The sequence below is a fragment of the Morone saxatilis genome, unplaced genomic scaffold (genome assembly GCF_004916995.1).
Source record: "Morone saxatilis isolate NCDOM2014 unplaced genomic scaffold, NCSU_SB_2.0 Contig0, whole genome shotgun sequence".
Classification (NCBI taxonomy): domain Eukaryota; kingdom Metazoa; phylum Chordata; class Actinopteri; family Moronidae; genus Morone; species Morone saxatilis.
The window spans coordinates 17,735,218-17,752,030 of NW_023339650.1; the positions used below are offsets into that span (position 1 = coordinate 17,735,218).

The following is a 16,813-nucleotide window of genomic DNA, read 5'->3' on the forward strand; positions in this document are numbered from 1 at the left end:
CAGACTAAAATAATAGACGGATTATCTGCAGGACTCTGTTAAGTGAATATGCAGTGCATTTCTTTTTAAGACCAAGCTGCTTTCACTGCCCACTCAAAACAAACTTTAACTGCTGAAGACAAGGGAATCAGTCAGTGTGCAGAAATGAGATGGACAACACATCGAAGCAACAGTTGCTGTGTTATTCCCTTTTGAGAGATAATGGCAGTGAGACTGGAATGATAATAGATATGGGAAGAAAAAGGGACCACTTTCCATTATTGCTGACTTCTGTTTGGTTTAATTCAATTCAAATTTCTTTATCAGTCTGTGAGTGGAAATTTGTTTGCAGACAGAGTTTCAAATAAAAAATGCATAACAAATCACCATTTCCTCGACCATTCAGTCAAACAGCATTTGATAACACCAGATATGGAATCAATTGCACAACACCACTCAAATAATTCAGTAGAAATAGGAGGTTTTTTCTCACAGCTGCATGAGGCCATGTCAGTCTATGTGCACAAAGTTACTATGGTTCAGTTTAAAGCAGAATATGTAGCTCTCATCAAACACAAAGACTGAAGACCATGCACCGTTAACTCAATTTAAGGAGATTTCCTCTTTGCCCGCTAACATCCTTCTTTACAGTGCTCTCTCTGTATTGCTGCTTGCTGACACGTTACTTCCAAAATGCACCAGCAGTTCTCTTTTCCTTCCCATAGGGACATTGATCTCAGGTCAGTGAGTAGGGACAGCCATTTAAAAGGGATTAACAACTCTCCAATGCTCCCTGCTGGAGAAATAATGCATGAGCCTCGTCCAAATGACATCATCTGGGATCATATTCACAACTGAGTAAGGCACTAAACAGAGCCTTGTTGAATGTGTGGGAATTGAGTTACGTCTTTGTTCTTTATGGTAATCAACCAAAGTCTGAATTACAGTAGAAGTTGTATTTTACAAGCAAATTAACATTAATTAACCAGTTTGAAAAAATAAAATAAAAATAATAATTATAATAATTTAAGGTCCACTTGCTAGCATTTTCCTGGTGCTTTTAACCAACAATCACAGTCTTCATTAGCAGATAAGCAAGCTGTGAGTTTTTACTAAAAGCTTAAAGCTTATATCTAGCAAGTTGCTTTGTTTAAACTGGAGCTTTTTATTAAATTTTTGCAAAAGCAAGGAAGTAGTGTTTGTTTTAATCCAACTAGAACATTTGGCTGAAAGCTCTGGAAAAAATGTTTAACCACATTTTGTAGTCTCCCATGAGAGGTGGTTGAAAGCGCAGAAAAAAACAAGCAAGTGGACCTTGAGTTATGCTGTTTCAATATTTGCACCCTCGCACTGATGAAGACCATGAAAGGTGATGAAAGCTCAGACAAAGGCAAGTATGTGGACCTTGAGTTGTGCCATTTCTCTATTTTCTTTAAATATATTAATATATTAACATATTAATGATAATATGACAGTAAGTAGCTGTCCTACAGCACATTTGGTTGATTGATTTCCTTAATTATATCATTGAAAATACTACATTCACACATGAGGCTCAAAAAACGTAAAGAATAGCACAATAAAGGTCAAAATCTTACTGTTGATGAAGTAAGAGGTCTGAAAAAGGACAGAAAAATTCCATTTCACACAAAATTATACTTGATTGCACAAAACATAACATAACAAAATAAAATTATTTCCTATTTCAGTAAAGGGCACAAGGAATAGTTGTGTCTTTTTGGATGAAAATACCACTGTTCTAGTCCTTTTTCTATGTTAACATTTTGTCTAATCCATCTACTGGTCTTTCTGTCTTGCATCCAGATACTGTATATTTTGTATGTAGATCCAACTCACAGTGCAATGCATGACTTATTATCTGCAACAAAAGCATTAAACATGAATGATTTGAACAAAAAGTAAGACCCTGCTGTTTAATTTATGTTGCTAAACAAGATTGAACTTTATTGGTAATTATGTTTCGCTTCCTACTTGCAGTTTAATGCACTTTCAGGACGTTTTTCTCTCCTGATGCATACTAGTATTACCATTTTAATTTAAGTTTTCTCATTGGAAAAAGGGTTATTTTGAAAATGGTGTTGTTTACTGCTTACATAATGTTTGGGGGAGAGCAGAGAGCTCTTTAAACCCAGAGCTTTATTTTAACTTGATAGAGGCCTGTCACCAAATATCTGGATTGTGCTTTCAGTACAGGACTGTGGGTGCTGCTATGTAGGAGGACTGTCAAAAGAAAAGACTACAGCGTATTTGCTTCTTTGTCCCTCAAAATGTTAGAGAATTTAAATCATCCTGCTCTTTGGTGGTGGGGTGTTCAAACACTGTACTAAAAAAGGAAAAGGATCAGAGCAGAAGAGACAAGTTTTCTTCTACTTTTACATCATGCTCGCTAAGATTAGCTCCCTTTTCTCAAATGATGAATTTCTCATTTTGGAATGAACCTCTTCACAGGCAGGTAATGTGGTGACTCATAATGATCTAGATGAGACCTTGAAGCCATTAGTCTGAGTTGTGTGAATAACCATAGAGACCTTGTGGAGGTGGACAGCTCTGTCTCAATATAAGCCTCAACCTCAAAACTGAAGGATATTCACTAACAGCATAACCCAACCGCAAGAAACTAATGGAGGAAGTAGCACAGCCTTCAGGGGAACCTGGGTTTCTGACTAAAGTCCAGAGAAGGGAGGAAACTTTTTGTGTCACAACACCTGTCCCCGACACTTTGGCTCCCCTTTTGCAGCTCAGAGGTTTGTGATTGCAATACACACTGAGCTGGGGCAGCTGGTTCCATCCCCTCATTAGCCTTCACATGAATCTGGGGCTTCAGTTGGATGGCAATGATGCTCCTGGAGCCCTCTGGCTGGATGTTGTATGACTCTCTGAGGCTGACTCAGTCCAGATGTCCTGCCTTGCTGCTGCTCTTGGTTTTTCTCCAGCAAAATTAGTCTACCCAGGCCCACGCTGTTGGACTCACCAGAGCTAGCAGTTCTGCTCGGGCACCGGGAGGAGCAGCGTGATGCCCGCTGCCTGAGGTTCTGGGAAATAGATCGATGGAGGTTCATCATGGAAGAGCTGGCTGCCATGGTGACCACCCAGGGGTGACGGATGGCTTGGTCGGCCGTCAGACGGGAGGCTGGGTCCAACGGCAGCAGGCGCTGGATAAAGTCCTTGGCCAGGTTGGACACTGAGGGCCAAGGCTGTGGAATAGAAGAAGCAGAGCACAGTGAGTGCCAGCAGTGTTCATGTACAAACACCCAGCCTAGAAGGTGTCAATTCAGCCTACACACACTGACACTCTGGAACCCGCAGTCCTATAAAAGAACCAGGATCGTATCTATACGAGGTGCCTGCACAGATTCAAAGCCCCTTCAAAGCGGGATGCAAGATTTCATTCTAACAAAGCAATAAAACTATGATCCCTGTGCTCTACAGGCCTAACAAGCAGAACTAAACTCAAAGGAAAGCTAAATGTCACTGGGCATAGGGAAGCAGAAGTCTGGGGTGAAAGAATACGAAGCCTGGGAGGTAGGACAGCCCTGCCGTATGCGTGGGATTTGGGTGCATGTTTATTTTTAGCCTGCATTAGCTTCACAATAAAGGCACCACAGATGAGCCTCACTGGGTTATTTTGCTCTTTGTTAATTCAAAAAGCAAATCATTCTCCTTGTCATGACCCAAGCTGACATTCAAGAATGCTTTGAAATCTGCCATGCCATCTTTCCAGTGGGAGAGAAGACATCAGAATCATTATCATAATTCAGAATCATTAAATTATTCATCAAGGCTTCAGTTCTTTGTCATGAAGACAACATTGTGGAGGCCTGCCTCAGGAAATTGATGACCTTTGTGCTTCCATCATATTTTAAATAAAATATTACTGATACAGACATTGAATTAGATTGATGTGGCATCAGATTAAAAGGATGGCAGAAGACAACAGAGTCTGGAGATTGGCCCGTAACACAATAACCTTTATCAGTGTAAAAAAGCAAACGCGTTCTCTTTCTCTACATCCTGTTTTGTTGGGATTCTTTGAATGAAGTCAGGTAATGATAAGCATAATTCAGAGACTGCTTCCTTAATCGCTTCAATCTCACTCTCTTGTTTTTAACATGCAAAAATATTTCCACAGTCGCCCACCAATTAGCTGAGATACTCTCTACCGTGTCTGGCTGAGGAGAATAAAAAGCTAAATACAGTCAAATATGTGTGTGCAAAATTCTTTCATTCTTCGCTCAACCTTGCACAGACTAAATCTCGCTCTTTAGGGAGGTCTCGCTCTCCATTTTAATCCTGAAATGCATTTCTCTCCCCCCTTTTTTGTCTCTCGCCGAGTAATGACAATTAATCAAGCATGAAATTGACAATCGCGAGACTGTTGCCGGTGAGAGGAATTCAAAGAAGCAGGGACTCGCTTATTCTCACAGTGCACTGACTGGAGAGAAGTGTGTGTGCGAGCACAGCGCAGGGTGCAGAGCCGCCCGCCGAACGAGCCGTAAGAAATGCTTCTCACTCAAACTTTCTTCTTATTGTGTTGTTATTTCACACCTGAGAGGCAGGCAGAGTGACACTCAGTTTCCCTGGGAAGAAGAGAAAGTGTTTGATTGAGCTCCCACGACTAACAAGTCTGGCTTTCCTCTTCATCTCGCACTGGTGGTGATTCGGTGAGGCTCCTTATTACTGTGCCATGAAATACACATTTGATAGCAGCCGTGGCTAGCAGATTCCCTTTGTCCTTGATCTGAAATGACAGGAACACATGACTTTCGTGCATGCTGGCTGCGTACAAGAGGTGGTGAAGCCTTCACTAGCTGGGAATGATGCAGAAAAAAATCTTTGTAGAAGTAAAAGTTTGCCTCCCTCCTGCTATCAACATGGTACATCTAAAGAGACATAACTGTGTTGTTTTCCTGGAACGGAGCCACCTGCAGGAAGTTTATCTCTCTCCCTTATTTTGAACATTTTTCACGTCAAAATGCACAAAGGCTTTATTGTGTTTGGAGAAAGGGGGCGAGAGCCGGTGTTATACATCACTGTTGAGCAGAGAGCTAGCCAAAGAGGAGGGAGAGGAGGGGGGGGGAGACAAGTGGAGCGCAGATATGGCATAAGGGGTGGAAAAACCTACAGGGCTTGGCTTATTGAGCAACATCTTGTTAGAGTGAATGAGAAGCTCTGCTGACTGTGTTTGCCGCGTGCTACATCTTTACCTGACAAAGCCGTAATTGCAACAAATGAAGAAAACGCTAGAAGGTTGTATTACGCTAATGTGATCACAAGGATAATGCACTTTTGAGTAATGAACTGCTCCACATGAGAGTCCCCGCATCACAGTTGACTCAAATGTGATTCACCTGGCAGCATTTCCTGAGAAACAAAGCCAAGTTTAAATATGCCTCATCATAATGAGTCCAAATGGGGAAGGTGGCCTGTTGCTAATTCAGGTGAAAGTCGCAGCAAAACCGCAGTAATCAAAATATCAATACCCGGATGCAGGAGAGATTGGGTTGTCATGTACAATAGACTGTGGCCAAGTGGATGCTGGATTTGTTCAAATGGTGCTCACTAGGGGGCAGACTGGGCTAACCATTACCCAGGTTGCCCGGCTGCTGAGAGATGCAGATGTTTGGGTTGGGTCAGGAAAGTGTGTCTTCAATAACACAGCAGCAGAATGCAGAGGAGGTTACCAGGCTGCTGTCTCGCCTGAACTAACGAAAGGATTTGTGCTTTACATACAAAAGGCTGCCGTGACATGAGCACAGGCACACACACACACACACACACACACACACACGCATCACCTACCAGATGAGATTCCATTGAATTCCGTGCGAAGGGAAAAAACGGCTCCGTCTAAGGTTGCGGTGGAACGGGAATTGGAGTGATAAGGTGCGAAAAGGTATCCACCAAGGGTGCATACACCGCTCTTCCTCTGCCCTGCTTTCGCTCTCTTCCCCTCCTTTCTATATCCCTCCAAATCTCCAACAAATGCCATCCATCCCCCCCCACCCTCCCAACTTCCCCTCCTCCCCAACTCCCCTCCTCCCTCCCACTGTTGAGTAAACACATCAGTGTGAGTCTGCACTACAGGTCTTTAGGCCAGGGGCACCTGTAGGGGGAATGTATGCATGGTGTGTTGCTAGTGCAGCAGGGAAGGGGGGTCGGGGATGCCGGGGAGACTGAGGGACCTGGATTGTGGGCAGGTGCCGGAGGCCGTTTGCATTTCTTAGTGAGTCTCACCTCCATCTTACTGACGAAAGCCCCGGCCCACCTACACTCACACACATTTACTGCTTCTCACTATTGTGCTTCAATAAACATAAACGGTTAGTGATACTCTTGTTTGTAATTGCAGCCCTTGAGTATGCATTTGCATAGCAGAGAAGAAGAGTAACTTTCAAAATCCATATATATATTTTTTTTAAGATTCTTTTCACCTTTATTAGACAGCAGAGATAGACAGGAAACTGGTGAGAGAGAGGAGTATGGCATGCCCCATACATATTTAGCTACCAAGGTGCTCTGACTTTCAAAATCTTTATATGTCTATCTCAAAAAATCATATACCTGAAATTAATTCTTACTACATTCTTATTACACAGCTTTGTTGAATACTAATTTACGATCTTCCAATGAAATGAGTCTGCTACTGATAACTAACAAACTGAAGTATTATATAACCTTTTGACCTAGAGAGTCTTACATAAGGTTATATAGCTATTTCACCTAGTCGAGTGACTTTGCAGTAAATAACTCACTCTCGTCAACAGCTACACGATTTGAAGGGGAATCATAAAAGTAAATTCATAGGTAACCAAAATAAAATCTCTAAAGGAATTCAACAACGCAACAAAAGGAAATTACAAGTGTTTGGGTTTTATTTTGCACCTTGATTTCCCAAATTGATTTACTGAGTTATCAGATAACTGCGCTGAATAAAACCGCTTTTACATCAGTTTGTGTTCCAGATTTGTGTTTTACTACGTTATCCAGATAACTCATGTCCTGTAATAGGGCTTAGGCAAAATGTAAACTCTGTATTGTGAATGTGAAGGAGTATCTATGTGTGTCAGCCCTGTGATGGTGAACCTGTCCAGGATGCACCCTGCCTCTCACCTTCTGCATATAGGGCCCATTAACCCGTTTCAGTAGTTTCATAATCATTTTTAAAGGCTCTCTTGGTACTTGGAATTTCTCATGTGATCATATCATTTGTATTGTGGTCTATACGCCCATTTCACTAAGAGCATTTTGACATGTCACACGTGAATAATAACATGAATGATGGCTGAATCCCTTTTAGCTGCTTTAGTTTCCAGGGTCCTCATATATTGCATGCTGGTCCACTGTCACACTGTCATGACTTCCTGGGAATGCTGTTAATGTTATTAGCACAACACCTGTGCTTTTCCTACTGTGACAAGTCAACATGTCTGTTGTGAAACAGGCCTATTGTATTGACATCGCATTACACTGAGTGACATCTTTAGAAAAAAAAAAAAATTCTTTTTTTTTCTCTTTCTAGAACAACCTTACTGGATGCATTTAAGTTGCTGTACAATTCTTGCATTTCACAAAAGCACAGTTAGTCAGTGTTATCATTACTCCCTGTATGAAAGGCATCATGTACATCTTGCTTTTCTCTGTGTCACTTCAATTGGTGGATAGCTCATTTCAAATTAAACTCTTCAAGTCAAGTTAAATATGTGGAGGGAATTGTTCAGGCTGTTGAAACTATTCTCGTTCTAAAGACAAGCACCCTTCTAAATGACACAAAGAACCCTTGAGATGGCAGAGGTTCACATTTTGTGGATACTTGTGAACCTTCATCACAAATTACAACATTATCATCACAGTGTGTGTGTCTAACTGTGTTACATGTCAATCAGGGAGGGTGGATACTTGCACATGATGGAGAATAAGTGTCTTGTCAAGATGGAAATGTGATTGATGGCTGATCCATCAAGCCCCGGAGTGCTACTCAGCCATGTATGATATCTTCATATTGTCATCATATGAATTTACAGACTGATGCCTTCACTGCATCTTTGAGGGCTGTAAGATGTTATACGTGAGGACCTAAAATAAAATTTGTTTTCAGCCTAGTTCCCGAGGATTTTTCTCCACCAGTGTGGCCTAAATATGAGCTGTGTCGAAAGCCACCATAAAAAAAGTGAAATAAGCTCTTGCATAAACTCTAGAAGGATTTTGCACTATTGTTCAGTTGGTGGTCAGTGCAGCGGTAAACACAGGGATAATAGTCCAGGGCCTATGTAAGGGAGCCTCTTGTATGCCAGACTAAAATGTCAGGCTGCATCCCTGAGAATCGGGCCAGGCTTAAAGCCCAGTGAATAATCCAGCCTTGGGTGTAATCAGCGTGAAAGAACAAGCCCAAACTCACCACTGAGCTTGACAAAATAGGCTGTTAAAAATACCCACTTCAGTTGCATGACAGAGGAAAGGGGGGAAAAAAACATGCAGGGCCGCCTTTTCCCCATTTCGAAGCATTCTCAAAGAGCCGTACCAAGTGGAAGCTCGAGACACCACAACAAACTTTCGCATATCCATTCTTGTGCTTTACAATGATGCAGTGGATGGGATGAAAACAAGCATAAAATCACTTTGTTACCACACCTGCACTGCTACATGCTCAGTTGAAATTGTTCTACATATACCAGGCAAGGATGCTATAACGTAGCTATTTCTGGTAGCTCTAGTTGCATAATGATTAAGGTTTGAATGATTCTTGTGCAGTGAGTAGATGTAACAGCCATACCTGAACGAATGTGTTGCTAGGGTTGGATAATTGCACAAAGCATGCACATCATTCACAACAAAGCAGATTGTGTTGTGGGGAGAACAGCGAATGTCAAAATAGAAATACCAGACAGTTTTATTTGACACTGTTTTTAAACTTTTTTGAAGCAGTGATATGCTGGAAGCAGTTTTATTCAGTGGGTTTAACCTCAGCCGACCAAAGAATGACAACTGACCAAAGAACTACAGCTTTTCTGGTTAAACTGTGTTCCTGAGCTTTTGGTTTGCATCCACAAAATGAAAAAAGTTTCCATTTTGAGTGCATGACAGTACAGCAGTCGGAATTATGTGTAAGACTGTCAAAATTGCATAGAAGCAGGGGTCAAGTCTACATTATGCAAAGGTTTCTGTACGGAAAGACAACGTCCACATTTTCTATGAGAGAATATTTCTGAGGAACAACTTCTGTAGAACAGTATAGACATGCTGCATGAGCTAGCTATTAAAATCCCTTCCATAAGACCAACATTATCTTTTGCTAAAATGCAGCAAGTAGCCCCAGATCAGACAAAACAAACTAAATTAAGGAGTTGTTTCTTAGGGGAAATGTAGAATGTAAAAACTGTATTGCTATTGTATATCCTTTTAAAGTTTGCAAGTTAGCCAACTTGAACCCCAAAATGTTATGGCTCCTTGGTTCTGTCCATTGAGCTGTAGCACTCGCTGGACCTGCTTATATGCCCATACGGGCTACATGCCCATCCACCACCAAAACCTCTGTACACTTTGTTTCTGCATTGCGATATAAAGGGCACACTAACATTGGCATTGGTTATAAATCATGGATTGGATGCAGAATCATCTAATATGCATGTATTCCTAAGGGATGCTGAACTGGTATTATTTTGCTTCTAGAACTTCCAGTTGCTACGAATAAATACTTCTTGTACAAAAATAATCTCCGATCTGCAAAAAAAAACAAAAACAAGTAAACTTACATTTCCATGGAAACTGTATTTTCCTCTCACAATGGATCTGTAGAGCCGCATGCGACTTTCATCCTCAAATGGCATGGATCCACTCAGCACAATGTAAGTGATCACCCCCAGGGCCCACATGTCCACTGCACAGGTATAGGGTCTCCTTAGCAACACCTCAGGGGCAATGTACTCTGGAGTTCCACAGGTGGTTCTAAGGAACCAAGTCCTGTCGACTCCAACATTATCTCCCGCGTCACTTTTGTCAGGGCCTGAAACCCTGGACCCTGCGCCTGTGCTGCCAAAAGTGGCCAATCCAAAGTCGGTAACAAGCAGCCTGGAGTCGGCCCCTGGGTGGTAGTACAAAAGATTCTCAGGCTTCAAGTCTCTATGGGTGATTCCTAGGTTGTGCAGGTAGCCAACCCCAGCCAGCACCATCCGGAGGGCCTGGGTTGCGTCCCTCTCTGTGAAGTGTCCCCTGCTGACAACACGATCCAACAGCTCCCCACCTGTGGCCAATTCCAGCACCATGTAAACCCGCTGCGGGAACTGAAACACCTCGATCAGCTGAATCACATTAGAGTGGCTCACTCGGTGCAGCACTGCCAGCTCCGAGGCGCACACCTCGCGGCCCTCTGGGGCCTCTACCTCCATCATTTTTATGGCGAAGGGCTGGCGAGTCGCCCTGTGCTCCACACGCACAACACGGCTGAAGCTTCCTCGACCGATCAGAGCCTTGATGTCGTATCTGACAGGGCAGAAGGGAAACGATGACTCATTACAGCCTAACTATCTCATGATACACTCTTGCAAAGCACTCAATGTCCCTCACTGCAGTTGCAGCGGTGATGTATAGGAAGACATCTGCATGTTGTAAAGCTTACTGCAGCAGTCGACCAGGCAAATTCATATACATGTATATATGTATATACAGTATATAAACAAGGTCATACCTCATATAAGCTGTGACTAATAAGATGTAGAGAGAGAGTTGCACCTCTCTTAAAGACATCAGTTTCCCTGCTTTAATTGTTTCTGCACTTTCATCTGACAACTACAGGAAGACAATCTAGTCTTAATTAGTAATTTCACCTTGTGATGTGCTACAAATTATCTATTTTTTAATAAAAGGCTGCTCACAGGGTTAAGATTTTATCACTTGTTTACAGTGCAGCCACAGTCATTCAGCATTTATTTTTTACTTTTTATTTTTTTAACACAATAAATTACTTGATGAGTGACCTGCTTTTTCATACTAAATTTCAAGTGTGATTAGACCAACACATTTTTTTGTGTCGTTTTTTTTTCAGAAAATCTTCATTTTTTATTTGTTATTGTTTTTTGACACATTTTCACATAACTGATGTTGTCACAAAAGATAATTATAGACGGATTAACAAACAAAAAAGAGCTATGTATTACCGCACTGCAATTAATTAAATTTTACGATTGCGTTCAACACTATTAGTATTATTTAAAATATATATTTTTTGTATATTGAGATTTAATTCTTACTATTGATATTTACCTTGCTGTCACACGTGGATCAAACTTGTCCTTATACTTGGCAACTTTGTCCTGGTGTCGTCCATCCCTGAGCGTCTGCTGTTGGATGTTTGATGGTGGCTGAAGATTCTTAACGCTGGTGGAAAACCATGGACTTTTTTGCTTCTCTGTGCGCTTCTTCGGCTCATCATCATCATGTGCTTTACTAAAGGCCACAAGTGATTGCACTACACTTACATAGCCCTTCTTAGATGCCTCAGGCAGCACTTTACTGTTCCCACAGCCCATCACTCAGACGCAACAAGCCATCGGCGGATGGAACAGAAAATTCCTACATCTGCTGTTAACTGAATGTAGCCGAGAAATGAGAATGAAAGCCTACATGGCTGAAGCTTGTTTCTGCATAACCAAAGCATGTTAACAGCCACAGCATTCTCCTCCTACCCAGCAGATAGGAGGTTGGCAGGTGTGTGATGAAAGTGTCAGGTAAACATAATCTGTTTGAAGCTATTGTCACACCGCTTACAGTAGATTACCACAATGATCACAGCCTGAAGAATTCAATTGTGAAAGGAAGAACCTCAACAAAGATTCCAGTCACACAACAGTAACATTGTGACATGTAGCTACATAAAATATTCCTTAAACTCACTACAAGGAGTCTTTAATTGGTTATAAAAGCATCTCAACGTAATACTGATGCCTCTGTATGACCTACATATACAAAAAAGACCATCAGTGAGAACACTGACTATTTCTGTGTAGTTATTCTTGATACCTCCCACCAGTTCAGATTCGGTCGGATTCCTCTTGAAATCAATGAAACGAAACGGTAGAAACATGACTGCTTTTGTCCACAGGGGCCACCAGAATCAACACAAAATGAAAGTTACTTTTAGGGGCTTCAAATGATTTTAAAATGCTGTTCGATTTGTGGGTTGATTGGCACCATCGTCGTTTCTCCTCAGCGCATGGAAAAGGAGGGTGAGGCGAAGGTTGTAATCTGCAACTACACTGCTACCCCACCAAACCTAAAGTTGGTGGGGTTCCCCTTTAAGTTTGACAGTTTTGCTCGTAACTACTGCACCTGAATGCAGAGCATTTTTCAAATTGTGTGGTAATGATAAATAAATGATTCTTCCACCACTGTCAACAGCACGTAACACTAAAATGATCTTCTTGGAGTCAGATCAATTTGTATTACATTTACACAGAGATAAAGCACCGATTTACAGTTCATCCACTCAAACCAACACTAGTAACAGGAAGAACTCATCCTTACAAACACAGCTATGTTTGTACTTATCATAGCATATTTACTTCTATAAAAGTGAAATATAGCATACCGCATTGTGTAATTGACTTTTGTCCCCCCTGTGTTTTTTTACTGGTAGCAGATTGTGCCTCATTGTGTCAGGAACTAATATGGAACATGATCATTGTATTGTTTGTATTGTTGAGCACAGTATGTCATACAGTGTTCCTGTCAAACCTATGACTAGTGCTAAGCTACTTTTTCTATTTTCTGCATTATGTTGTGCTGCTGTCATCATGTGTCCATAATCTTCAGAGAACGGAGGAGGGAAGTGAAAAAAATAACATACAGCCTCCTCTCCCTGCCTGCCTCTGCCCTGCACATTGTTTAAAAGAGCTAAACCTTGCAGAAACTGAAGCCGCCACGAAAACATGCACATATTTATTCATATGAGACTGCAGAGAGGAAGCAAGGGATCAAAAAGAGTAAAGAAGCACCTTTTTACCACAAGTAGTGTGCTGTACACAGAGTGTAAATTATTCCTTTTCACTTGAGCAGCGCAGAAATAATGTGGTTATATTAGGTTTGTAGAATGAGTTCATGTTTATGAATAAATTGTGAGCATGTTTGTGTATTTAGGAAGACATGCAGAACCTGCTTCCAAAACAAAATATATTGAAAAAGTCCTATAGACTTACAATTTATGTAACTTTAAACAGATAATGGTTTATGCAACATGTTTTTTTTTTTTATGATTTAGGGACATCTTCAAATCTGCGCTCTTATCGCTTGTTTGTTAATTTTCATACATCAGAAGTGCCAATCAAAACTTTGCAACTTCTTTTCTTCATTTAATTTTCTTGTGTTTACTTCATTGAAAGATAAGTGCTGCTGTTTCTGCACGAGGAAAATGCACCATTTCATGTGTGCTGGGAGGATTATTCCCACTAAAGGCCTACCAGATGCCGAGTGTTTAGAAGCAGCAAATAAAAAAGCTTTCAGAAAAGGAGAAGCGGTTAAATCTCTATTATGAAGGAAATGTTTATTCGTATGAAAATGTCATAGATGCTATTATACTTTGCTGTGCCTTTTCAAAGGTGTAAATTGTCTTGTCATTGCACAGAAAAGCAGGCTGCATCATCAGTTGCTTGTCTGCTTCAGCTTTTTCTTTTTTCTTTTAGAGGAGCCAAAGGGGATGCTGGGCCTATCAGTCTGTTCTGCTGTCACACACTGTCTATGCCTTCTCAAAGAACTGCAAACACACACACACAGGAAGAGACAGACAGAGAACCCCCACGCCCCCATACACAGACACAAAGAGCCAACAGAGGATAGACATCACATCAGCACTGAGGTGGTAAATCGCCCTTCAGAAGCCTTCCTCAAGGGAGTCAGCAGTTCAGCGTTTATCGAACCACTATCTGATTACTAAAGGGCTGTCCTCAGTTATAAATGAACCCACAACATGTGTGTGGTATTGGTAACGCTGGGGCCTTGGGAGTAAAAGTCATTATGGGCTGCTGCGAATCAGTTTAGACCAGAAGAGCGGTCAGAGCGCAGCTGCCACTTGCCAGTCAGTTCATTACTGTTGTTATTGTAGTCGGAGGATGTGATACCTGTGTGTGAGAGGAGTGGACTAGAGCAAGAGCAAACTAAAAGCTGTGGATTGAAGTGTCTCACAAGCACAAGCCGAGTAAAAAGGCTACGAAAGGGCTGTTGTTCCCAGGTTGAAATAATGAAAATATGCGCTTGAAAAAAAGAAAAAAAGTTTCAATAAACACTTGAACTTTGAAAATGTACGCTTTAGGTGGGCGAGACAGTATGGAACCTATTTCTGGTGTGCACTTAACATCACAGCAGGGATGATTGGAAACAGCATATTAAAAAAACTTAGAGCTTTGTACCTCCCAGAGGTTGCATAATTCATCAAGACTTTTCTGCATTACCTAGCCTGAGACCCTTATCCTCAGTATACAAAGTCAAACTCAAAAGCATGTGGTTTGGGCTAGGCCCCTGAGTTCTGATTAAGGGAAATCGAATGCTGAAGCATTCAGTTATATTTAGACTTTCAACTTTGTGGCAATAGTTTGGGATAGAACCCTTCCCTATTTTAACATGACAGTGCCCAGGTGCACAAGGCAAGGTCCATAAAGAAATGGTTTTCCGGTTTTGATGTGGAAAAAACTTGGCTGGATTGCACAGAGCCCTGACCACAACCACATCAAACACCTCTGGGATGAATTGAAATGTCAACTGCGAGCCAAGAGTGATAAGGCTTGTATTAGCAGATTAATGTCCATGGTTTCAAAAAAGACGTTCAGCAATCACACATGGTGTCCACGGACTTTTCACCTTCCACCTTTTGTCTTAAAGAATCTCAACAGTAATGGCTTTTACAATGCTATAATGAACTTCAGGCATTTTAGAGAAATAAATGTACTGTGAAGGAAACATCAAATCCATTTAATCTTATAGATTTTTGGACTTGATTTGGATTCTCCCATGAAAACTGTTAAACTGTAATGTACAGGGAGGATGTAATAAAGAGAATGAAAGAGCACCAGAAATACAGCCTTGTGGTACTCCACAGGAAATGGGCACAGAGGAGGAAGAATAATGATCAGTCCTAACTGAAACTAATATGTGTTTGTGATAAGTGGTGAACCACTGCATAACAAGATCCTGAATGCCCATTGGCATGATGAAATTATTCACTTAGGCAGGAGAAAAGTCAAGCAGAATTTAAATGTTATGATTTTCAGAATGACTTAATGTACAGCAACTTTTCGCTGTGCGTTATTTGTGTGAACCTTAATGTATCTGGAAGTCTGTCAGTGCACAGTTGATGCTCTAGCTATCCTTTACACACCTGTGTAGTGTTCATATTACCCTTTTTTTGTTATGTTCCATGTCCTAAAACCCTGTGCACACCAGATAAGTACCTCCAGAGAGACCATGCGTGGACTGATAAAATAACACTGCTGCTGTTGATCAGTCTCTGAGATTTGCTCTCCCATCCATGATGGGCCAAGCCCCCTCATGACCTCTCTCATCCACACTGAGCCCACAAGCAGCATTATCCTGCTGATTAATTAAACCCATCCACGATTCATCAATGGAACACTGGCCTGTAATTGTTGTTTCACAGAGAGATACAAATAAGTGGAGAGCTGGACAAGAAGAAGTATGTTTGCTTATTACAAGCTGTGGAGAGCAGGACAAATCAATGCTTGAGGAGAATACTTGTTTTTTTTCCCCATGTCAGGCCATGTAAACGCAGCCTACCTTAATCCAACACTGTGGAATGAGCCCCGACTGCACACAGCTATGCGGCAATAAAGCAGGGCTGCTGAACACAATGGTAGCGAAACAAAACTAATTACAGTGACAAGTGAGGCAGGCGCCAGGTCTGTCAACAGAAGGGGAGGATGCTACATCTCCCAAAGGCAAGACCCTTTGGGACAGCTGACGGATACTCTAATTTTCTTTTCTGTGAAGAGCTCGGAGGTGGCCGAGGCATGCCAGACAAGTTGTCTGTGACGTCTTGATTGAACAAATCATGAACGTTACGCGAGTTGGCAAAATTGGATTCAGTTGACAGATACAGTCACCTGCCCGGGCAGTGCTCTAATGTCTGGCCGTGGACTTCCACATGTAATTAATGAACAGCTCTTCTAATTACTCTTTAGCAGACAGAGGGATAAAGAAAACAACTGAGGGAGGGTCAAGTGGTCTAATAACTCTGATTTTGTAGAGCCATTGGGCTGTGCCTTGTAAAGGCAATGTGTCATATCCCTACAGAGATCAGAGACCATTCTTGGATGTTTGCTTACACTTGCCTTCATCTCAAAGAAGAGTAAACTCTTCTGTATGGACACAAACTATTTGACATTTTAGACAGATCTTTTCAAATTTACAGCTTGACCTCTGAGAAAACTTTACTTCCAAAGGCTCTTAGGTGAACAGCCGGTGTTTCTCTCTCCATGACTCAGAGACCACAATTTATAACCATCAGACTTGACCTTTAAAATCACCTGGTGGCAAGGGCGAAATATTAAAACTCTTCCCCAAATAAAAACTATATGACAGAATGTGTGCACATTTCTCAAGCTGCAGTATACTGTCCTTCACAAAAAAAGCACATTTGAAATGAATGTTTTTACTTGTTAAATGGCCAAAAACCATGTGCCTGAAAGGGGAGTTTTAACACTATTTTTTTCACTTAAGATCAAAGTTCATTCTTGAGCTGCAGTTAAAGAACCAGTCTCACCACCTCCATTTAGTAGCTGTTCTGGAGTTTTTGATCACTTCTTTATTAGAAGCT

The 16,813-nt window shown here is 41.5% G+C and overlaps 1 protein-coding gene across 1 annotated transcript; it reads right to left on the minus strand.

Moving 5' to 3' along the window:
* Positions 1–2,795: 2,795 nt before the first annotated feature.
* On the minus strand, positions 2,796–11,522 carry LOC118324714 (serine/threonine-protein kinase H1 homolog). The gene is made up of 3 exons (XM_035657172.1): positions 11,257–11,522; positions 9,750–10,476; positions 2,796–3,194 (listed from the first exon to the last, which is right to left on the minus strand). Exons 1-3 carry the CDS (start codon positions 11,520–11,522, stop codon positions 2,796–2,798), a joined length of 1,392 nt encoding a protein of 463 aa, XP_035513065.1.
* Between the last annotated feature and the right edge of the window lie 5,291 nt (positions 11,523–16,813).